Here is a 24,005-nt window from a genome sequence, read left to right as displayed (position 1 = left end):
TCTTGTTAGAGGTAAAACCCAGTGGCATTTGAATTCTGTCTGTTTTGAACAAGAGAGATATCCTGCCTGAATTCAAACAAGAAGACTCTTTAATATTTTGGGTGGGATTGGAGCACACAGTTAGAAGTTGGTGTTCTGCCCTGCAGCATGGGTCCAGCACAGAAGCCTCCTTCCATCTTCCTGGTTGACATCTTTCCCATGATCGTGGACCTCCCTGTCCTTGTTATCACTGCAAAGAATCAAGGTAAGTGCCTCATGCCTTTTTCTGAGCAAAACCAGTGCTGGGATTTAGCTGCCCTGAATGACTGAGACTGGAGTGTAAGGGAAGCTCTCTGCTCTTGCTGAGAATCTGTTATTCATTGGTTTTCCCTTTCTTTAACCTTTGGCTTCTGTTTGAACAAAGGTGGCTTTTGTCTCTGCCATAGCAGACATGCAGCTTTCTTAGAGAAAGCTGCTTGGCCCTAGATTTCTACCTCTACAAAATAAAATAATTGAAGCCTTTTTCTTTTTTTTCTCTCACAAAGCCCAAAAGTTTTGTGTTTTTAACATTGTTATGCTAGATTTTGTTTGTTTGATATTTCTGTAGCTAATAGGCTTCTTGCTGTTTTCTCTGAGACATAGTTGCTATTTATGTCTACTTTGGTCACTCATCAGGAGATAAGGTCCTTTTTTTCCATTTTTGCCTTTTTTGTTTTCCTTTTTGTCTTCTTTTTGGTCCCTTTTTCCTTTTTTTTTTTTTTTTTGTCCCTTTTGCCTTTTTCTTCCCCTATTTTTTTCCTAATTCTCCCCACCCCAGGCTCACCACAGATTGCTTAGGGGAGATGAGGGCGATGGTGCTTGTGAAGCCACGTAACTGCTGCCATGTTGCTTTTTATCCATTTTTTGGAAATACGCTGGTCTGTAGGAGCACCAGCCTGGCAGACTCAACTTTAATATGAGATAGTGATGCAAAGATAGATTAAGAAAGCAAAATGTCTTGCTCTTATGTGCCTGGATGAGGGAATGAAGCAGTGGAGGAATAAACCAGCGTAGGTCATCACTTGGGGGTACCTGGTTTAATCTTTCTGTTTGTTTTCTGGCAAGGTGTGTTTCTAATTGTTTGGAGGTTTTTTTAGAAAAAAGAAAGTGTCTTTGAAAGGACATACAATTCTTCCAAAGGGTTAATCTTTGCTTTTTAATGACAAGTGTTTGTCTCTTCTCACAAAGCTGAGCTCACCTCATCCTTCCCATGCTTAATGAGCAAGGAGAAGTTGTCTGCTAAAAAAAGCCTTTACAGCCATGATCAAAGCATGAAAAATGACACAACTGTATTGAGGAATTCCAGCTCATTTACTGCCTCTGGGCTGGATGGTAGGTGGGGGTGACACAGGGGCTGCGGGTGACAGCTCCCAGTGCATGGGCTAAGGAAACCAGTTCTGGAATGGGAAGGTTCCTGGGGTTTCCCACTGCATGTGGTTACTTGGGGTGAAGAAAGGGGTGCCAAATGTCCCCTAGTAGCTGGCCTATCCATGGAAACAGGGCACCTCAGTGTCCAGTCTCATCCTCAGTCTCTACAGTGTCTCCTGCAGGTGAGATGTTGCCTGCTCTGTTGACTAGGACTGTTGTACATCCCTGCAGGGCTGGAGCTTAGAAAATGCTTGGCTAGATACAAATCATTTGCTCTTGTATGCCTCATTTTTATGGCCTGCGTACCAGTCTCCTCCTGGAGATACCATATCAGGTAGTTACTAGACTTCTTTTTTTTCTTCTTTCTTTCTGGTTGTGCTCCTGCCTCTCTCTCCTTCCAAGCCAACATTTCTTTCCACTTGGTCTCAGAGAATCTTTGTGTGAGGTGGAGGGTTTGCAGTGAGATGGAGGCTTACCTTGATCGAGCTGCTGCATCTTTCCTACCATGACAGCATTGAACCCTGGGTGTCCAGAGGGGTCTGAAACAGTGAATAGTTTAGCGTGGGAATCCAGGAATTGTTCCTTTTAGATGTGGGGTACAGTGGTGTTGAGCCAATTCCTTGCAGTGCTCATGAAACTAGAACCTGTCTCTAATCACATTAGCTCAAAAAAAGAAATAATCAGAAAATGGGAGGAGGAAATGGGGAAAAGACTTTCCTAATTTATTGCACAGTGTGAGATGTAGAAAAAGCCTTTTGTTGATGGAAATGCCTATGACTAGTAGTGGTTTGGTCTGTTGTGTTATAGCAAGACCTTTGTCATCCTCTCCCTTCATGGAAGGGCTATTCAGAGCAGTTCCACCAATGACTGAGGCAGCTGCTAACCAGGGAAAGCAAAAGCAGTCATGTGGAGGCTGCAGGGACATGAGGAGCAGGGCTGACATCAGCCCTGGACACTTGTTCCTGTGGGGCAGACAGGGAGGTGAGTGTGCTGTGAACTGTGTGATGTTGCTGCCTGTCCTTGCAGAGAGGAGGGAAGAGGGCTCCCTTCTCTCCATATTCCTTGAAGAGGGTTTAAAAGATTGGTGGAGGGAGAACTGTAATTGTCATATTTCTTGATATAATGGATTATTCTGCCTGAGGGACATGGAAAATAGGGACTCGCTATTTGTCTATTTTTAAGTAAAGGATGTCCCTTGTCAGCAGGTCTGTAGGAGCAAAGTTCATGTTTCATCATCCTCTAAAATATCAGGAGTATTGTAAGAATTGGCTTGGATGCTCTATGAGAGACTACCTGAGAACTTGGCTGTTGTGAATCCATAGCTCATGCTCTGATTATCATACTCTGTCAGTGTTTTGCAATTTGTGGTTCCTGGAAAGCCAGTGGTCTGTAAAGGTATCAGAAGGTGGTCTGTGGAAGTGACTGAGGAATGAAAAAAAAGATCAAAAGCTTTTGCATGCTGCATTGCTCACAGAAGGAATCAAACAAAAAGGAGGAAAATGAATGTCCATCTACTTAAAGATTAAGCTATTTTTAATTTGGTTATGGCCTTGTGGCAATATTGTAAAAAAACAAAGATGGATTCCCCACCACCTCAAGAAGGTTAGGTGGTCACTGGATTCCAGAGGTAAGAAATGGTGTTCTAAAGCATTTCTTTGCTACTGTGTGTTCCTGTGATTGGGCCTGATGCAGGATGTGCCTGGCTGGCAGCTTGTTTGAATGTGAAGGCCTTTGGGTGTGATGGAACTGTCATTTTAGCCCCTGCATAGTCACAAGGTGTTTTCAGGGGGAAAAGTAGGAATCAGCCAAGTGCTTGCTGAGCTACCCTTGAGCTCACAGAGTATTATAAACTGGGCAAGAGTTTCCTTGGGTAACACAGACTGTTTGTGCCCCAAGCAAGTCTGGATCTGTTCTTGCTTTGTAGAAGAAGCTGATTTTACCCAGGGTTGTCCAATCTAGGCTTTTCCTTCCTTCTGGGCTCCCAAGTAGGAAAATAACTCTTTGGAGCCATGTCCCACTCTGTTGTAAAGTAACCCTTGCTTCTGCTCCTGGTTCTCTTCAACACCTGAGCCCAATTCACCTTCCTCTTGTGTACTCACAAGTCCTTTCTGTTGCCATTATCCTTTGCTTGCCCACCTTGTGGATCTGCCACCTCTGTGCTATTAACAGCTGCAGGAGCTTGGGCTCCAAGTGAAGCCCCTGGCAGAGGACTGTCTGTGGTACAAACACTGTTGCTCTGCACTCAGCCTGGCTTCACACACAGGCATCACTCTAATGGGACAGAAGTTGGCAGGCAGATCGGACAGCATGTCCTACCTTCCTGTCGTTCTCCTCGTGGTGCAGCTCTTGTTCATCCAGGGAGCAAATGTTAAAGATGTTGTGTTGCCCTTTTAGAACGGCAGTAACATATTCCCTTGCTTTGGTCCCTGAAATAATAGCTTCTCTGTAAGTGGAGAGGAGGTCCCTTCTGCAGCTGGAGAGCTGCAGCTGCCTCTGTAGTCACAGGGATGGTCAGCCTTTCACCGCAAAAGCTGCTCCAGCACTGCAGCAATGTGACGTTGGGACCAGAGCTAGCTGTGGCTTTGGGGGTGCTGATCTTGTGCCAACTCCTGGGGTGTCAGTGCTGGCGTGCATCAGCAAGCATGTCTTGGACTTCTACCAGAGTCAAAGAAAGAGATTCCAAATTGCAGCTTGTCCTATAGCTGTGATCTTGTCCTTGTCAGGCAGCTGCCAGTTCTCTGTCTGTTCCTGATTAATCCTCTCCTTGGGGGATGCTGACCAGCATATCCCAAATCGAGATGGGAAAAGGAAGGGGATAAATCAGATACTGAGTCAATCTTACTCTCTAATTTTTAACCCATGCTGGCGCCCTAATACAAACAGGAAGGCAGGAGGAGCTTGGACAAGGATCAGTAGACCTGACTTAGTGCTGCACAGAGCAGAACCAGTATAATTATGGGAAAATGAACGTAGTCACAGAAATAGCTGAGCTCTGATGAGGGACAAGCTCTTTCCTGAGAGCTTCTCACAGGAGTGGTGGCCAGCTTGCTTCCCTTCTTACTCCTACTCACCCTTTCCCTCAGCTCTGCAATGAGCTTTGACACCTTGAATGTCTGCACCTCTCACAGTCACTAGAACAGGATCTGGGTTATCACCAGTATATGTGGAGGTATTCCCTTGGGAGGCAGGGAGGTGAAATCTTCCTCTAACATTGCAGTCTACAACTTCCTTGTGAGGGGAAGAAGAGGGGCAGGTACTGATCTCTTCTTTGTGGTGACCAGTGAAGGGAAGGGCCTGAAGTTGTGTCAGGGGAGTTGCAGGTTGGATATTAGAAGAAGGCTCTTCACCCAGAGGGTGGCTGGGCACTGATACAGGCTCCCTAGGGAAGTGGTCACAGCACCAAGCCTGACAGAGTTCCAGAAGGTTTTGAACAATGCTCTCAGGCACATGGTGTGACTCTTGGGAATGGTCCTGTGCAGGGCTAAGAACTGGACTCAATGATCCTTGTGGGTCCCTTGCAACTCAGCATATTCTGTGAACATTTGGGAGAAACCAAGGGGAAAAAGCCACATTTGCTAAAAGCAGCCTTGTCAGTCTGGTAGCAAACATCACTTTCTCCAGATGCACGTCAGGCATGAGGAGCACTCAGGCTTGGAGATCTGTCTCCAGGTGCTCACTGCTGAGTGAACAGAGCAATGGGAATGTCATGTTAGTGTCCCCATATGCAAACAATAATTTGAATTACTTACCAAGCATGACATGTTGGTCTGGCCCACATCCCTGTGGTCGGATCCTCCTGGGTCGTAGTCCAGGCCTGTAGTGGTGGGACTGTCCTCTTCTTCCTGTCTTGGTTGAAACAGGCTTCATGATGCCAGGGACTGTCTCTGCTCATAGCTGAAGGAACAGCAGCTCCTGCCTGTGCTCAGGAGAGGGCATAATCCTTCAGCCATGGGGGAGCTGGCACATGCACCTGGGGGCAGCAGCTGTACATGCATCCCTTACCTCACTAAAGTTTTCACCATTTTTCTTGTTGCTCAGCCATCCCCATCAGCCATCATCCCTATTTCTTCCACTGCTGGGTCTGGCTCAGACTTCTTTGCCATATTTCCTTGTCCCACATTTGTGCAGAGCAGCGAGGTTTGAGGCTGAACCCCACCTTCCTCCCCATTTCCCCAGCAAAGGCACCTCTGCCATCCCTGGAACTTTGCTTCCCAAGAGCCTCTAAGGCGCTCCCAACCCCGATGGGTGCAGGGGGCTCCACTAGTATCCAACCAGTCCTTTGGAGAGCTTCAGCTGTGTGTGTGAGGAGACATTTTGTCTGAGGGATAAGGCTAAATCTAGGCCCTGGTAAAACCCCTGAGTAGCAGCTCTAGCACCAGCTGCTCTGACATGCTGATGCACTTGTGTCTGAGTGGAGCCACTTGCTGAAGTAGAGGTGGCCCCTGTGCATGTGTGTCAGACAGGGGAACAGGTGCTGAGAGTGTGTCTGGGGAGGATTTCTTGCTGGTGCCATGTGAAGTTGGAGAAACACTTGGGTGTTCTCCTTCCCCTCTATAAATGGTTTTTGTGAAAACAGGTTTCTTAACTTAGGTTACAACAATGAGGGTTAAATGAGCTTTAGTGTGAGAAAGATGCTACCAGTGACACATAAACTAGAAAATCTTGGCTGGATTAGATAGGAGATGAGCCTCAAGAATGCAGTCTGTCCTCACAAATTCTGTTAAAGGATTTCTGGCCACACTCAAATCTGTGTCAAGCACATAGTGGGGTGTCTGCTGTCCTGCAGGAGCGTGGGGGCTTTTGCAGAGCCCTGATCCTCTACCACGGGAAGCAGTGGCACACCTGTTGTTGAGTACGGCACTTGGTCTGAGCCCGGCTTCACAGAGAGCTGCCTCCCCTCACGACTGAGGACACAGGAGGCATTTTGCCAGGCTCTACTGCAGCTCAGTGAGGGTGGGGGACTCTGGGACATGAGGAGCCATTCCTGCTGCTGGTGGGAGCACAGGAGTGCTCACTTGCTTGCTCCCCACTCCATCCAGCTGGGTTTAATTTTAGAAACACAGTGCTATCTTGGGGCATCTTTTTCCATGGAATGCAAGTCTTTAAGTAAATAAATAACAGCTTTGTGGAGGCGGAACGACAGCCCGTAACCGCACTGCAAAACACGCACCAAGCGAGTGGAGCCTTGTTTCACTTGCATGTGGAAATACTTTGTACAGATACAGTGGCTGCACTGCCTCCCTCTCCTCATTCAGCCCCCTCTGGAGCTGGCCATGTGCATTGATTAGAAAGAAATAAAAACACCTTGAAATACCAGCTTTGGAGAAGTGGAAATGAAAACCCCTCCAGCTGCTGGGGTTCAGCTAGAGTTCTCTGGCACAGGTTTACAAAAGTTATGGTTTACCAGTGATGGGCTGTTACTTGCTGTGCCTCTGCTGCATCTGGGACAGTCCAGAGGGATGTACTCTGAGGCATCCTCAGTGAGCTGGGAGAGAAATAGCAGGCTATAAAGACGAAGGCAAGAAACTTGTGTTTAAATACCCCTCCCAGTCTGGCTGGCCAAGAGCCTTCTGCATGCAGTTGTATTGCTGATGGCTGAATGTCCTGGGTGTGTCCCTCAAAGCGTGTTTGCTGGCTGGAAAATCCCATTAAAGATGTTTTACCAAAGCAAGAGACTGTTTTCACTGCTCAGGTCCAGCAGCTCTGACATGGCATCTGTTGCATAAGCTGCTGGTAACTCTGTTACCCTGAGTCAGCAAGGGGAGCTCTTAAACTCCCAGTCCAAGCAAGACCTTACCACTGTGGCCTTGCTCTGATGTAGGGATTTGGAGATGCACCTCAATCTGCAAGATGAAACAAATGGTGTCTCAAAATCACCCAGGCTTATGGCTACTTGCTTTGCTCTGCTCCTGCTGTGCATTGCTGCTGCTACTGCTGGGACAAGACAGTGGTGAGATGACAGGACTCTGTTCATAAGGAAGTTGGGTGAGGAGCACCCACCTTGGGTGCATTAGGAGTTGGCAGTATTGCTTCTGGTTGCCTCCTCAAAGGCAAAGGGATGGCTAGACTGTGCCTAATCACAGAAGTATGAGTCAGCTCTGCCAGGGTCTTTGAACCAAGTGGGCTTGAAGTCAGCATCTGTGGCTTGGAAAAAGCATCATGTAGCATCCTGGTGCCACATGCAGATGGGATGCTTGAAGAGGTTTTGCTCTAGACTTTCTCTCCTAAGATGGCAAACTTACCTTGTCCTTTTTCCTATAGCCCTTGGCAAGAGCATTTCTGGGCAAGACTGTGATAGTTTTGTATGTTTGTTCAGAGCTGGCTGTAGTATTTGAATTCACTGCAGGGCCTGGGGATTTCCAGCTACCCCTCAGCCTTGCTGGTGGCTTCCCTTCCCAGCAGGCTGCAGGGATGGGAGGATTTTCCATGTGATGTGGTTTTGCCTGCTCCTCCTCTGCAAACTACCTGGCTAAGCCATCTACTCTCCTTGCCTTCAGCCTGCTGCTTCCACTGATACCACCACAGCACTGGAGGGAATTTTATTTTTTGCAAACCCTAGTGAAGGTCTTCTCATGTGAGGCTGGGCGAGCTCTGCCAGTGTTCTCTATAAGCCCAGGATCAGGGCGGCCCTGGCAGCAGCTTGTCTTTTCCACTGATCTCAATTAAGATTCAGTCTTGGCAGGATGGAGACTTTTGAGCTGCCAGCTGCAATAGGAGAGATGAGGCTTCAGGGGCAGCAGAAATTATTCCCTTCCCTCAGCTCATTTCTTGGATCTGGGATGAGGATGGCCCCAGGGGTTGATCTGCAGAAGCCAAGTGAGCCACATAGAGCTAAAACATTTCCATTCAGTGTCAGGCACAGGGTGGGGAAGGGCAGCTTTCTGAAGTGTGGAGACTGTGGGTGGCAGCTGGAGAGGAGATGGAGGGAGAGAAGGAGGAATGGGTGGTGTAGCTCCACACACTGCCTCAAAACAGCAATTCCAGCCTTGCTGGAACCATGAACATGGGGACCCTTGAGTGCCAAAATTACCCTGATAAGGAAACCTAAGTTCATTAAGGCTGCAGTAACAGCAGGTCAGACTGTGCAGCTGAAACCCCTCTCTGCCAGCCCCCAGCAGCAGAAGCTGCTGGCCCAGTCTCTGCCGGTGTGACACTGTGCAGCTCTGCTGATGTTGACAGCTTTGCCACAACGTGCACCAGCAGGTAACTGGCCCAGGGCATTACCAATGCAGCGGCATACATCTGATAGCATGTGTTGTTTTCCAAGCATAATACTAACACAGCTTTACAGTTGCCTAGACCTGCTGCTGTCTCCTCCTCTTCCTCCCCTACCTCCTGTCACACTGCAGCCAAGCTGCTCTTGACTTTGCAAATGCAAATGCTGCTTTTGCTGGCCTTGCATCCTTTCAGCTGGGCACCCTGAAAATATCATGGGTATAGAAGAGACTGCTTCTGTTGCACTTAAAGACTAAATTCATGCAGGAAGAGTTTAGTAGTAGTGAGAGTTTCTGATTTTGAGCAGGCTCTCCAGAATTTGAGATTATGCCCTCTCTGTTGACGGAGTCATTGATGAAGCAATTGTCTCCGCTTATCTGGGGTTCTGGAAGCAAACCAATCATGAGTTGTGAAGCTTTGCTCCATGGAGTAACTGTTGCGTGGATGGATGGAGAGCCACCTTGCCTGATGGCCATGGCCATGCGTGTTGGGTTGTGCACACGGAGCTGAGCAATGGCTGGTTGGTTGGGCTGCTCCACTTTGAGCAAAGCCCAGCAGTGTCTCAGAGCATCCATTCCATGCCTTCTGGTGAACTTGCACTCAGCTGCACTTCACTGCTACTATTTTGGGTACCGTCTACTCTCCAAAGAAGCAAAGAGGATAAGTGCAAAAATAGAGATGCTAAACTGAAAGTTTTCTAAACATGGCACTGCCAGCATGGAAGGACAGGGAAAGGTAGAGACAGCTGGATTTGTGTCTCAGCTAGTACTGTTTAAGCTTGTTGTGCCCCTGCTGTTATGACAGAGTGCACTGAGTTCACCCAAAGCCCTTCTCAGGCCTGACCTGTGACAAAGGATTCAGATGCTCCATCATGTGCCTTCTTGGGGACTATGCCATGCATGCCAGGGGGTTGCCTGCAATCATCATGACTTTGCAGTGCTCCTCACATCCACTGGTTTTGAGACCTACGTTGAAGCTTTAATCTGAAAGCCCAAAAAACTGAAAACCTGGTCAGCCCACTGCGTCAACTCCAACTGATTTTAGGTTCCCTGAAACACTAGGTGTTTCTTGGAGTGAGGCTCTGGTAAGTGGAGGGAAGTGAACTGTGTTTCCAGTTAACTAATTAGCAGTTCTGTCTTGGCCAAAGCACACATGATGCAGCAGCCATTTTTCAGCTGTTACAGGCCTGCCTGACTGCTGCTGAGGCAGCAAGGAGGAGCTGAGAGCTAGCAAAGCAAGAAGCTGAGAACTAGCAAAGTGCCAAGGAAGGGGCAGACCAAAGGGCCAGATTCTGTTCAGTCAAATCCCATGTAAAGCTGAGTAACATCAGCAATTTACAGGAATTACTGCAGGTCACCAGTGGCTTAGAGTAGCTAAAAAAATTAATTCCCCTTTTTAGTGCTCAGCTGTTGTTGCTTTTAGAATGTGGTTTTGAGTGGTTCCCATTCAGAAAAGGTCCCTCCCTGAGGTATTTCAAGTCATGTTTTCCCTCCATACCCCACTCTTCTTCTCTCAGCACTTTCTGAAAGCACTATTCTCTTTGACATAGCTTTAATCTCTTAAAGAATTCTTAGTGAGCAGCCCTGTTGCATCCAGTCTTTAACAGGACAATCTGAGGGTGGGGTAAGTAGCATCAGGAAGCTGGCATGAAGGAAAGATAGGCCAAGCTGCCTCAAAGGACGCAGGCTGGATTCGCAGTGAAGAGACAATAACACACAAATGGAGTGTGAGCTGGGGCAAGTGAGAGCTTCTAGCAGGTAAGAGCTCTACTGCACGTGCAGTGGGAGGGTTGCCACGATCTGCAGTATTTGCATTTGAGTTTTGTTTGATGTGCACAGAAGTGCAACTTGTGCTCTTATGGAACCCTTCAGGAGGAGGTGGTGGGCTTGGTGCTTTACTGTGTTCCTTCTGGTTAAATCTTCAAAAACCTGGTTCCAAATTAGGAAGCAGCTCCTAGAAAAACCATGTAAAGCTTTGCGCTCTCATTTCACAATTGGCAGCATTTGGAATCATAGAGTCACTTAGGTTGAAAAGGACCTCTAAGACCATTGAATCCAACCATTAACCTAATACTGCCAAGTCCACTACTAACCCATGTCCCCAAGTGCCACGGCTGTACCTGGAAAAAAAGACCCTTTGGGAGTACAGGTGCCATCTCTGCCTTCTTGAAGAGCCCTGTGGGTGGTTACTGTGAACAGCTCAATGGACTGGTCTTCCTCAGGTAGGAACACACCTTCTTGGTAGCAGGAGACATGACAGCTTTTCGGGAAGCTCAGATGGTTCAGAAGGGGAATTTCCCTTAAAATTTATTCATGATACAGGAGGAACGGCCTTTTACACGGGCACTTCCCCAGACCTTGGTTTCAGTGTGCAGTCACTCAGACTAAGAGGAAGAACTCTGGAGGCACCAGCTCCTTATGTTCCTCTGTAACAAAAAGCGGTGCTGTTACACACAGCCACTGACTCAGAACAGGCTTGTGGCAGGAGCTGGGATAATGACAAGAGATGATAAATTATGATGCTAAACCCACAAGATTACACAGTTTAGGAACAGCCAGATTGTGATGAGTTTCACTCAACAGCAACAAAAAATGCAGATTTTTTATAGTAATAAGTTATTGTGAGCAGTCCCTTGCTAATTGCTGACTAATTATTGCAACTTGTAAAGTCTGTCTTGGTGCTTGTCCCAAGGTAACTGTTCATAAAAGCTCGTGGGTTAAAACATAGATGTTCCTTTGACTGAATAAAAAGGGTATTCAAAGTAATGCAAAACATACTCCATTACAACTAGTATTTATTAAAAATACAGTGGACAAAAAAAAGCAAGCCTCCAAAAAGTAGTCAGTTCATCAACATATATTACACCATGGCCCACCCAGGACCACTGAAACATACAGCGCTCTCAACTCATTTCTCTCACAAAATGTTCTGTTGACTCATGCTTGGTTCATTACCTATAAATGTGCATAGTTTAAAGACTTGATAATGTAACATGAACATAAAATGGCACCAAAGTCAGTTTGCCCTACACTTCCAGCCACTCTCAAACCAACAAAGTAGTGAAATGTGCGTAAGTAGCAAGATGTGCTTGGTGGTCATGTGTGTGCTTCAGTAGTCCCTTGTATGGTCCTGAGTCCTTTGTGTGAGCTTTACAGCATGACAGCAAACTTAGCAGCAGCTAGAGAATCATGTGCCTAAAGCATCGGTTTATTACTACTGAGTACATCTAGTTTCCTTTTCACTTTCAAAATTATCTAGAGACTGGGTGAAAGTTTGGGTGCTTTGTGTATGCTAAGTACAGGTAAGTGCTTGTGTACATCAGTTAACAGGTTACACATGTGCTTCCTTTTCCTGGCAATTTGTTTCCATGCTGAGCTAAGGAGACTTTTGTGCTATTCCACAAATGACTTTTGTGCGATTCCACAGATGAACACAGTCTCTTGTATTTGCAGGATCAGGGAGAAATTGTTGGTGCTCAGTACGGCAATGCTAGGTACTCTCCTGAGAAGCACAGTGATATCAAGGGAGTCAGGACTGTAACACTGAACGTAGGTGTACAAATGTTCATGGAATTTTGGCGTCAAGTTTTCCAGACTCCTTTCCCTTTCAGCTATAGCTGCTATGTCTGTCACTGTATGTGCCTTATCTCCCAGTGACAGTGAGTGAAGAATCAAATTCATTCACCTGCAAAGGAAAAAAATGCCTTTTGTGGTAGCTAGTGTACGAGATTTGTAGTAAAACCTATTGCCTCCTCATCTTAGACCTGTGCTTACTTTAAGTGAGCATGATGGGTGTTGGCAGTGTGGTATGTGCTTTAATAATGCTCACAGTAATTTAACGTTATTTCATGAGAAGCAGCTACTTGCAAAGCTTTTTTTTGTAGAGTCTTTGACCTTATTAGAGCTGTCTTCAACACTGTGCATATGGAGAGGAAGCACCCTGAATCATATGCAACTTCACATAACCCATAAGCAGTAGTAAACTAGTAACACCCTGTTTAAAGCACTTAAATTAACATCTGAAAAGGATCTATCAGTATTAACAAGAATGTTGAGTAATTTCTTATCTAGGACAGTCAATTATCAAAACTATTTAATGTTACATGACAGTGGCCACTGCTCTATTTATGGAGACACTCAAGTGCTCCAAGGCCAGAAGACTTCATGAAAGCAAGTCAGAGAAACATGCAGGAAAACACTCCGGCCAAGGCAAAAGCAATTACCTTACTCTTTCAAGTGGCTACTAGTATTAACTTTGTTTTATCTGTCAGGACTATGCAGGTTGCTGGTTACTAGGAACTGCACCATAGAATTAAAAAATTTGGAGTCTTCTAGCGTTTGGTGTGACATCTCTTTCTAAAATCAGGGAGAGCTGATACCTACTTCTGTGCACAGCACAATTAAGCCCTTAAGAATGCAAATGCAGGGCATCAATGTATTCCAGTGCTAAGGACAAAATGGCAGAACATGCTTCTAACGTTGTAAAACATGTCTTTCAGATCAGCAAAATAATTCTTTCAAACCTAGAATTCCTGTTTCTGCATCATGTTTTGCAGAGAACTGGGCAGCTGCCATATTCTTTGTTCTTTTGAAAATCATATCCACATATTTCCCACATCCAGGTGTCTCTCTTAAAAGGAAAGGCTGGGCCTGTTCAGCCTCTAGAAGAGGTGACAGAGAGGATCTCATCAATGTCTATAAGTATTGGAACGGGGGGAGTGCCAAGCAGATGAAGCCAGGCTGTTCTTGGTGATGCTGAACAGTAGAATAAGTGGCAACACAGAGAAGCTGATGAACAGGAAGTTCCACCTGACTATGAAGAAGAACTACTATGCAGGTGACCGTGCAATGGAACAGATTGCCCAGAGAGGTTGTAGAGGCTTCCTTGCTGAAGATACTGCATTCTGGATGCAGTCCTGTGCAATGTGCTCCAGGATGACCCTGCCTGAGTAGGGAGGTTGGATCAGATGATGCACTGTGGCCCCTTCCAGTCTTAGCCATTCTGAGATCTTTTGATTCTGTGAAGGAAAGCAGTAGCAATGCAAAGGGATGGGAGCTGCCACCTGACCCTGACTGTTCCATGGTTATAATCTCTGCTGTATGGTGAAGTTCCTCAGCTATGTTCTTCTCACTGTCACCTTCTAAATTCAACCAAGGAGGTTAGGAGAACAGGCAGATAGACACAATTCTGAAATCTTAATCCTTGTCTTAAAAATAGTTGCCAAATAACAGCACTTTCAGTGCTTGCTTTATTTCCAGAGCTCAGTTGCATGGTGTGATTACAGCAGGTGTCAGTATTTCACAGCACAAAGGAAAAAAAGTCCACCAAAACTCAAACCAAAAACCTCTGTGGTATAAACACGCATCTTTCCTCAAGCTCATTGTGAGGACACTGAAATGGAGGTATTGGCAGAGCAGAGAAATTTGTCCTCTAGAAAACACATATGGTTTTTAACCGGGATAAGTGGCTTCACTGGTCACCCAGCAGTAAGCTGACAGAGTAAGGCAATACTGGAGTCATGGGGTTGCTGTACTGTATATCTGCTGATGTCTCCAAGCCCACCAGATGAGAAAAAGTAGTTCTGTAAGAGGCTGAACATGAGCAGTGGTCATTTGGAGGGCTGGAGGTATCTGGATATTACCTAGACCCTTGAGAAGTCTCCCCTCTGCCCACCTGTTTTACTAAGCAACTTCACATCTTCGATGACAATGTCATGAGTAACTGCTTTGCACATGTCATACACTGTCAGGGCAGCCAGGCTGGCAGCTGTCAGAGCTTCCATCTCCACACCTGTCCTCCCCCAGGTCTGACAGGAGCTGCGAATCACCACTGCATATCTAGCCTCATCCAGACTCAGAGACACCTCAACATGGTAGAGCGGGATGTTGTGACACAATGGGATCAACTGGCTGGTCAGCTTGGCTCCCTGAATTCCTGCAATCTGGGCTACTGCCAGCACATCCCCTTTCTTCACCTGGTTTTGCCTCACCATCCCAAATGCCTTCTCACCCAGCAGGACCACAGCACCAGCAACAGCACTTCTTCTTGAATCTGGCTTCCCTCCAACATCGACCATTGTGGCCCGTCCTTCCTCATCAGTGTGAGTCAAGTTGTCAGAGGCACGAGGTACCTTGGTGCAAGATCCCAAATCCATGGTATAGAATTCCGATCCTGAACTTGCCTCTTTGGACTGACAGTCCCCAGAAACTTGGCTAACAAGAGAAGTGTCAAGGCACTTTGTATCAAATGTGGAGCTTGGGTCCTTCTGGAAGACACAGTAGCCTCTGAGCTGGGTTTGTAGAATTCCTGTTATGTGCCACTGTTGCTCTGGGTGAGATCTTGGCAGGAAAAGTTGTCCTGTAAGCTTATTTTTCATTAATGCTTTCCCCTTTTGTCTGGGTAAACTTGCTCTCAAAGTCAGCCAATGGCTAAATGTGTGGCCCCACTGTTTTGAATTTGAGGGATTCTGTAGGGCATCTTGGCATAGTGGGAATGACATCAATGTAGGCTCTGGGGAAAAACACCAAAAAGTAACATGAGAATATATCTAACTAACTGGAAAGCTAAGCTGTCTGTAGCAGGTGAGAACCCTGTAAGAGCACTGCTTGGGACTTCCTGTGATGCAAAAACCTCAATAAGCCTGCAAACATCTACTTTTTTCCTCAAGCTTTCTCTTCCCTCTCATCAGTTAGTTCCTGCCTTTCCTGGTTTGCTACTACAGTCCTCAGGACTCAAAACACTCATTTCAAGGTCCCTGAAAAGAAGAAACAATTTACTTTCAAAAAGTATTAACACCGTTTGAGAAACAACAGCCCAGAAACCTTATAGCAACATCACTTCTGAAGAAAAGTGAGTCACAGCATCATTTGAGATCATCATAGCACCAGACTTCTTTCGAAAGCCTGGCAGTGTTAATAGGAAATTCTTACATTCAGCTTCTCAACTCTGCCTTTCCAAACACCTCCCTCCCCGCACAGGCGGCTGCACTTCCGCCTTTCATCTCCTTCTGCAGGGAAGGGTCATGCCAGCACTTGAGGACAGCAGGGACCAGAAGCACTGCATCTGCAACTGCACTGTCTACAAGCTCAGAGGGTGATGGGAACCTCTCATTACTGCCAGTTCTTAACACGTTAATGACAGCTGAAGTTTAAGCACTGGGAAAACCATACTCCCCTCATTGACAGACAGATTTTAAATCTACTCAGAAGTATGTTCCAAGTCGAGCTGGCAGAGCTCCTAGCTGGCAGAGAGGGAGTAGGCCCTCCTGCCCCTTTTCACCATTTAATCCCTTGGTTTTGGCATTTGCATTGGGCTAAATGCCAAGTGTGAAGACAGAAGGAGTCTTTTTCACATAAAAGTGAATAAAATGTTCTGTAAGTAAAGAAAGCAGTATAGAGGTAAGTGGCTAAGCTCCAGTTTAACAGCCTCATTGATAAGCATGTTTCTCTTTTTCTGAAGCTCCTGCTCTCTCTGTTCTGAGAAACATGGAATTAGGAATTTTGTTCAATAACCTCCTTTGGTAGCTCTGGTATTTGGGGACTCCCTTTTCTACCTATCCACAGGTGCATCAAAATAGCTTCCCGACCCCTCTGCACATTGCTGAGCTACCTCTGCTGCCCAGACCTACAGGTATTGCCTTGGATTGTCCACATGCCAGACATAGCATGGATAAGGTTCTGGTTGTGCCCCCTGTCCCCCTCCTTTTTTAAGAACAAACCAACCAATCTCCTTTTAGCCTCTGCCAAAACAAGACTAATGTACTTAGGACCTTTTTCATCCAGAGTACCCTCCAAACATTCAAAGTACCCATTCCTGAAGGTTAAATCAGCCATTCATTTATTTTTTTTTTAATCACTGCAATAATTTTAGTTCAGACAAAGGCCCTTTTTGTTCTACAGCTGATGGCTTATCCACTAAATTTAAGATTTCTGTGAGTTTTGAGGTAATGTATTTACCTTCAGAGTAATGGGATTAAATAGACATAAATGGACTGAGTGTAACATTGCTCTGCTTTAGAAAAGCACAGAAAATTTTGCTTATTGCTCCTTTCTTTCTCTTTCTCTTCATAGTGGGACCTGACCTTAATATTCCCTTAAAAATTCTGAATGAAAAGTACTTCTGGATTCCCTGATTAAAGCTGAAGCTAAACTGCCGGCAAGGCATCTTGTCGTCAGAAGAAGCTGAACTGCAAAGGCAGACAAGGACTTCCTTCCACAGGGTAAGCACACATGGGTTGGAGCAGGGAAGAGAAGCACTGTTTGCTCAAGTAGAGTGATAAGTAAACAGACAGTAGGCAGTAATACATGCAAAGCATCTGAACTTTTTCTAACAACCTACACTTCTTGAAGTTGAACCTAGTCATGTCTATTTTCACCCAAACTGCTCGCATACCTATAAAAACATAGATAATGGTTTTTCTGTATAACATTATACCAAAACCATCTGACAAATCCCATCTCCTTATATTCTCTTACTGCACCTGAAGTTTAATTGTGTTAGCTTCCAACTAGCATAATTCCAGGGGCAGAAAAGAAGGCAGGAGGTACTTAAATTAATGAGGAAATTCCCATAACTGAAATAAACCCATGAGGAGAACAACCTGCCAAAAGGAATATTTTGGTTAAGGGAAATAGGATACAAACCATATAGCAAAGGATCAGACAACAGCAGTGCAGGGAAGATGCCAGGTTTGGCTTACTGGGCCTAGCAAAACCAGTTAGTGATTTCCACAGCATTCACTAAATTTCATTAAATTAATTCCATGCACACACTCCCCCACTGACTGCTTGCACGCCAGTATTATTTGAAGTTTGTAAGTAATTCAAAACACAATTAGGAAATCTCCTAATTATTCCCCATGTGTCACAGTGGGACACTCTCCACTCATCTCCAGCTCTTCATAGATGCGGTGACTGCCAGCAGTCAGTCTCAAAGGGATATGGAACAGCTAAGGGAGAAAGACCTGGACAGGCTGCCTCTTTCAGTGTATGTCAGACAATGTTAAAGCACTTTTCAGGAGGAAATGGGATGGATCTGATCTGTAGACATCCAAACATTGCTATGAATGCTAACTTTGGAGTGTGTGAATCCTTCTAAAGGCATCTTGAAAAATTATGTAGGACCCAGAGAGCTGTCAAAAGTATAATATAGTATTTTTCATCTTAAGAAAACCAGAATTTTTCTCCTAATGCAGCTAACACTTGAAACAAAGCGTTCTCCTTCCCATTTTCCTGGAACACAGTGCAGCAGTGGCCAAATCAAAAGAGCAAAAGCCAACTCAGAGACAATCTTCTACCACTCACCATGGAAAATGATGGCCCTTTTAAGGGGGGCACCAAGTGAAATATATTCCCAGTGAAGAAAAGTACCCAAGGGTACTTTTTTAAAACTTGTGTTTTAAGCTGCCCAGCAGTTAACCTACTCCTAAACATCAGTGGGAGGATGAGAGTTTGGATTTGAAACATAATGTTCATCTCTTCCACCCTTGCTGCTTTTGGTTTTTTTGTCCCTTACTCATAAGGAACAACAGAACATCTTGCAATTAATCTCACAGTGCTAACTCCTGTAACCATTTCTTAAGGTCTTTGGGAAGATAGCTATCTTACCAAACAGGAAAACATAGGCACAGAGGAGGTAAAATCACACTGAAGGAGTTATAAAAAATCACTAAGAGAACCTCAGCAGTGCTACATCACTCATAAACAGAGCTTCAGGCAGAAGGGAGAGTTAGCAAACATCTTCAAGAGATACAAGAAGGAGCAGAAAAGCTCTTGGTCCACAGGGGTTTCACAGTTATATTTTAAGACTTTGCAGTAGTAAGAGGTAATTTCAAAAGAACAAAGCCCCACAGTTCAGATTCTGAAGTAATGAAGTAATGAGGTGGGAACACTTGCATCAGGTTGCTGGCTCTATATATTATAAGCAAAGTTGAATTTCTTTATTGAGTGATAAAAGTCCATCCTGCATCCTTTATATCTATGTGGCAATATGGTCAAAATTCACCCCAAACTGTCTTATAAGTTACTATACTATTCTTATGAAGTACAAAGGAAGCTGATAGGAAATAAAGTAGGAAAGCTAATTATCCCTTTGGGAAAATGTAATGAACTTTCATAATTTGAGAAAACAAAAGCAGTGCTGTCAATTAGAAGACTGGATAAGGCTTGGTAGCGACATTAAACCTTTCCTTCTCTCTCACTTCAGCATGTTAACCACAACTGCCTTTTAAGAAGCCCATTTCTTTGCCTAAACCTAAGCCAGAATCAAACACAAGATAGACTTAGAAGCCTAATCTATTCTGCTTTCCCAAAGACAGAAATCGAACAAAATCATTTTATGTTTTTTACGTACTGATTTGTCACCCACCAATCAGGATCATTGGCCGGTTTTTCATCTGGGAAATGTTAAACATGCCTAGAAATAAAATAAGGAACACATAAAAATCCTGGCTTTTTAGTTGTTAAGTCATGCATCTGGTTTACATATTTAGTTTTCTATTCTTCACAGTGCAACCTGCATGCTAGGAAAAACAAAGCTCAATAAAGACTAAGGGAACTGGAAGAGGGGAATCTAGTCTGGTATTATTTAAAACCATAGTTGCCAGAGTCTCCAGGCATCCAGCTGCTATGGGTCTATCACACCATAGAACCCTTTCCCAGACAGTTTTCCATAATGTGAACTACAGTCTACCTACTATAGAATTCAAAGAACTTGAGACTATCTTGTTTCTCAACAATACTATTTGACTGTACTAGTTCAATAGAGAAGTTGCTAATAAGTGTTCCAGTTCAAAGAAGTTCAGTCACAGAAGGTCCCAGGGACAATACTAAGATTAACAAAAACTGGAAGAAGACAGTGTCAGGTAAACGCTGCTGATGGCAAAATGCCGTTAGTACACTCTTCCCCACCCAACCCCTGCTTTCATAAATAAATGGTCTAAAACTAAAGGAACCAAGCCCTCCACCCCTTCCCTTGTGTTTACAAGGCACTATTTTATCAGACCAATGTACTTTTCAAGTTAATTGACGCTCAGATTTAAAGGCTACCTTTAAATTTGTTTTACACATTATGAAAAAAGGGGAAAAACAACTGTTATTAATCTGTCAGAATGTGCAAGAAAACAAAAGGGCCAAAGCATGTTTTTAGTGTAAAGGGGACTAATCCATGATGATAAAGCCAATTCATGTACAAGAGGTCAGCATTCCCAGCTGCAGCCAGATTACAAAAATACAGTTAGGTTCAAGATGTGACTGTTTATATTAATATAAATTCAGAGAAGACTAATACGGCCTGAAAATGTGACTGCATCATCATGGACCTTGTGTACCTTCTGCAGAGTACTACATGAGTGCCTACAAACTTCTGCATACTTGGATCGACAGCTCAATTTAGCTTTAGCACTTCTTTTACTGTAAACTAATTTTAAGAAATAAAGTGATCCAGTACAACTGCTTAGCTTTACACTTTGCTGTTGTCATCATGAGCATCATTTTGAGGACAAAAGTCAAAATCTTTCTGACAGTCTGGATTCTAACTCACATGGAAGGTTATGAGTACCAGGACATTTTTTTCCCTAGTCACTGTTGTTATTTCTCAGTTACAACAAACATACCAGCATGCTGTTTCTTTTTTCTGCCCACTGCTGCTCCAATGATTTGAACCAACTCTTCCTCTGAGGCACCAGACCGTAGGTGATCCCTCAAGGACACTTCTGAATTCCCAAAAAGGCACACCTGCAGCCAACCCAAGGAAACAGAAGCCAAGAAATGAGAAAGAATAAAATAAATTACTTTTACAAGTATTTTGTACTAAACTCAGAGTCAAGAGCTTTGAAGAGGTGTACCCCATTGAAGGGAACATTTATGGAGATTGTTTTCTTTATCTCTCTTCATGTGCACACACAGACTGCCTGGGATGTTTATGCAACCTAAGCTCATTGGACCTTCAGGCTGCCTCGGTCATCTGACATTCAGCAGCAGCACAGCTGTTGTCAATATCAGGTGACAATACATAAGTGCCAATTTTTAATTGAAAACTTTAATTTTCCCCCAGAAACTGCCAGTTTCAACGTGGCAGGAAATGGTTATCCTCCCCTTTCTAGAATCATTGAGCAAATGTACAGGCTGCTCTTGAAGGAGAAGAGTTGCAAGATGTTTGGGAAACAAGACATGATCCTTGTGGAACGCAAAAGCCAAGCCCTCACAGCTGCTTGGATCCTTTTTAATGAGAAATCATCTGCTTGTCACATGTTTAAGATGATTTTGAATCAAAGATTAGAATAAATGTTTATATTTACTAGTCTTGCAACCATGTTTTACAACTGCAGTTAACTATGGTAGCAAAACAGAGAAACCAAAAAAAAGTGATGTAACATCTCCCTAACAGCTTGACAAGATGGAACAAGAACATATACAGGATAAATAAAGAGGAATTAGCTGGTATTAATTATGTGTCTTTACATCCCAGCTACTTTTATGGGATGCATTTCAACACTATTTTCACTGCATGAAAGCAAAGAGAGTCCTGTTTCACTACCAACTTTTAGGTTCCCATCTGCTGTTATCCTCAGCCGATTGCAGGATCCACAGAAGTGCTCTGACATGGAGGTGATAAAGCTGATTTGTCCCTGGAAATGTGGCACCTTATAACTCTAAAGAAATCGAGAGGAGAAAAAAAGAAGAATCAAACATAGACTCTTAATTTTTAAAGCTCCACTTGTCCAAAGACTGGAAGACATTTTTAACATAGATTTTCTGTAGTTCTAAAGTCATATGAAAGAAACAAAAAAACAATTTCATCGGGGTTCCAGTCTATTCTGCCCTGTTCCTGGAAATTTCCAAACTTGTTAAATGTTTGCACTTGTAGTTAATCAACTAACAGGTGATGCCAGTAAGCAGCATAACACTCAGGCAGCAGCCATGAACTAGAAATCATCCATGTGACACTATACACTCTAAAGCATTAGTTATTTCACTGAACAGCTGTTTCATGAGCCACGTTAATGTGCAGTCATAGACAGACAAAAGTTTCAAAAGGTGTAAATACAGGATATAGGCCTGCCAATTCTTTATATCTGACCAAGGCATCTAGGAAACACATTGTATTTGTAAAGGTAAAAACTATGACTAGCATTTATTGAGTGTCAAACCACATGCAGGCAGTCTGACTAAAACCCCAGATCAATGCTGAACTTGGGAGAATTTGGGGATCTGGGGCAGGGAAAGAATGGGGGCATGTTTCACATGTTCTTTGTCCAACCCCACCTTGGCTGTGCTGGAAGTTTCACAGGGTAATCTCTCCAATTCAGGCCATCGCTGTTTAATTGTATCAAGCATTTCTTTGTAGCTCACCATCTTCTTGAAGTTCCATTTATTGCCTAGAATTAACAAAATCAGTGTAACTTCAGACTGTGGCTTTTATTTTTTTAATTAGCAGAGAACCACCTTCACATTCTCCACAAATCTCATTTTTCCCTGTAGGAGTGCCAGCCCAAACTAATTCTGCTACTAATTGTTCTCCAGCTCAGGGAAGAAGATAAGCTGCAAAAAATAAAACTTCTGGCAATTTCTAATTCACCAAAAGAGCTTCACAAAACTTCCAGAGACAAGTCCATGGGGCGAATAACCACCAATCAGATTCACCTCTGCCTAAGGCACACTCCACACCATGAAGAATCTCAAAGCAGGAGTACTTACCATCAAAGGGCATGTATTCTATGAACCGCACATCAAGGGGCAGGTCCTTTGTAAAATCTACAAAGTCCAGCAGTTCATCCTCATTCAAGCCTCGCATCACCACACAGTTTACCTGCAGGTAAAGCAGACACCTGAAATTAGTGAGCAGAGTACTTCCCACTTGGACAAGGTTTCACAGTCCTTGCGGAGGGCAACATAGATACAAATAATTTTATTTTTTTTTAATAAAAATTATGAGAGAAATTGGCAGAATGGTAATGACATGGATGATAATTTCTGCCTAACTAGTCTAAGTTTTTGCTCCAACCTAATTAAAGTTGTTAAATGCCTTGCTAAATGGAAAACTAATAAAAAAGCTAGGTAACACAAGCATTGTCTTACCTACCTAAGGTATGGCAGCTTTTACTGTTTAAAAGGACAACGCCACTCCCCAGTCCTACACTGTATGGCTTCCATAAAAGAAACGGCAAGTTACCTTCTGTAACACTCTCTATGGCAGATCATAGGCAAATTCCCTGAACTGGGAAGCGTTCACAGCATACACTATAGCTATAGGCTGCTGCTCTTCCTCCAAAAATGAGGTTAACACTGAGTTTTTCACACATTCCTCATAAACAATATTTACATTGGAGCCTCCGGTCCTCTGTTTTATCTGAAGAACAACAGATAGCTGTGGAGTTGCTAACACTCCTGTTAGCAAGGCAGCCTTGTATGTCCAAACACCCTGCATCACAGTACTTAAGTGCTTTCAGAAAAGCCTAAAACCAAGTTTAATTTTAAATGCTTTTCACAGCTCTATACCTAAACCACTTACACATAATAGAATTTCCAAAGCACTCAGGAAACAGAAGGGACCCCCAGCTGCAGAACTGCAAATAGCTGACTTAGGGTGGGATTTCATATTACAGTGAAATTGGTCTACCTGCACCCTCAAAGGAGGAGGACTCAATTTCCCTTGTTCTCACATGGGCACTCATAATAGTCTGCTGTAAGAAGCTAAAGGAGATAAACCAGGAGAAAATCTCTTTTTGCAGGGTAATTCCTGCCTGTTAACTCCCCATGCCGGGTTCACACCTGGCTCAGTGTCAATTCAATAGAGAGGGTAGGAGGAGGCAAATACAGAGCAGAACCATCCTGTAGCCTGCTGCAAGGCAATCAATAGACTGAGGCAGTATGAACCTGTACCCTCAGCTGCACGAGGAAATGAGTTTCCCTTGTTACTTCTTGGTGTGATCTTCAGTCTACTAAATTTTTTCTTCAGTTTTACAAGAAATTATTCATGGGGTGGAATACAATAAATTCCTCATCAGGTGAACTGTATGTATGGTAAAACATAACAGTTTCAGCGAAAATAAATTCTGGCTTTACCTTAACAGGGCGATAGCCAAGTTCAGTGGCTTTGTGGATTCCTTCCATTACCTTGTGAAAGCCTAAAATACAAAAAGAATGAAAAATAATTTTCCTTGTTTAAAACCAGAATGCAAAAGGAGTTTATTAAGTAGAAGACAAAGAGATGACACATAAATCCAATCTGATTCAGTAGACAGGGCTGCAAGTAGGAAGAGCTGCAAATAAATAGACTTCAATTATATATACACCCCACCCTCACAACTCCCAAAGACTACCACTGTTACTGTACTCAAGTCACTGAGATCAGTATTTAACTGGTATTTGAGTAATCAACAATATTTGTATGGTTTTTTTGCATCT

General features: G+C 44.0%; 1 protein-coding gene across 5 annotated transcripts in view; it reads right to left on the bottom strand.

Annotated features, from left to right (window-relative positions):
* Positions 1 to 11,378: 11,378 nt before the first annotated feature.
* Positions 11,379 to 24,005, bottom strand: part of MOCS1 (molybdenum cofactor synthesis 1) — a 31,066-nt gene continuing 18,439 nt past the window's right edge. For 4 of the 5 annotated variants that reach the window (XM_025896364.2, XM_018085205.2, XM_018085206.2 and 1 more), the window contains 7 exons: positions 23,664 to 23,725; positions 22,296 to 22,407; positions 21,864 to 21,976; positions 21,140 to 21,250; positions 20,213 to 20,333; positions 18,967 to 19,014; positions 11,379 to 15,111 (listed from right to left, as the gene is read on the bottom strand). In XM_025896364.2, coding sequence (XP_025752149.1) covers positions 14,243 to 15,111; positions 18,967 to 19,014; positions 20,213 to 20,333; positions 21,140 to 21,250; positions 21,864 to 21,976; positions 22,296 to 22,407; positions 23,664 to 23,725 — 1,436 coding nt within the window. In that variant the 3' untranslated portion in view covers positions 11,379 to 14,242. Of the gene's footprint in view, positions 15,112 to 18,951; positions 19,015 to 20,212; positions 20,334 to 21,139; positions 21,251 to 21,863; positions 21,977 to 22,295; positions 22,408 to 23,663; positions 23,726 to 24,005 lie in introns of all 5 variants that reach the window. The other variant, XM_025896365.2, reaches the window with a different exon arrangement.

The sequence above is a fragment of the Manacus vitellinus genome, unplaced genomic scaffold (genome assembly GCF_001715985.3).
Source record: "Manacus vitellinus isolate BGI_N305 unplaced genomic scaffold, ASM171598v3 scaffold_8_pilon, whole genome shotgun sequence".
In the NCBI taxonomy this organism is placed as follows: Eukaryota; Metazoa; Chordata; class Aves; order Passeriformes; family Pipridae; genus Manacus; species Manacus vitellinus.
This window is presented reverse-complemented; position numbering and strand designations above follow the sequence as displayed.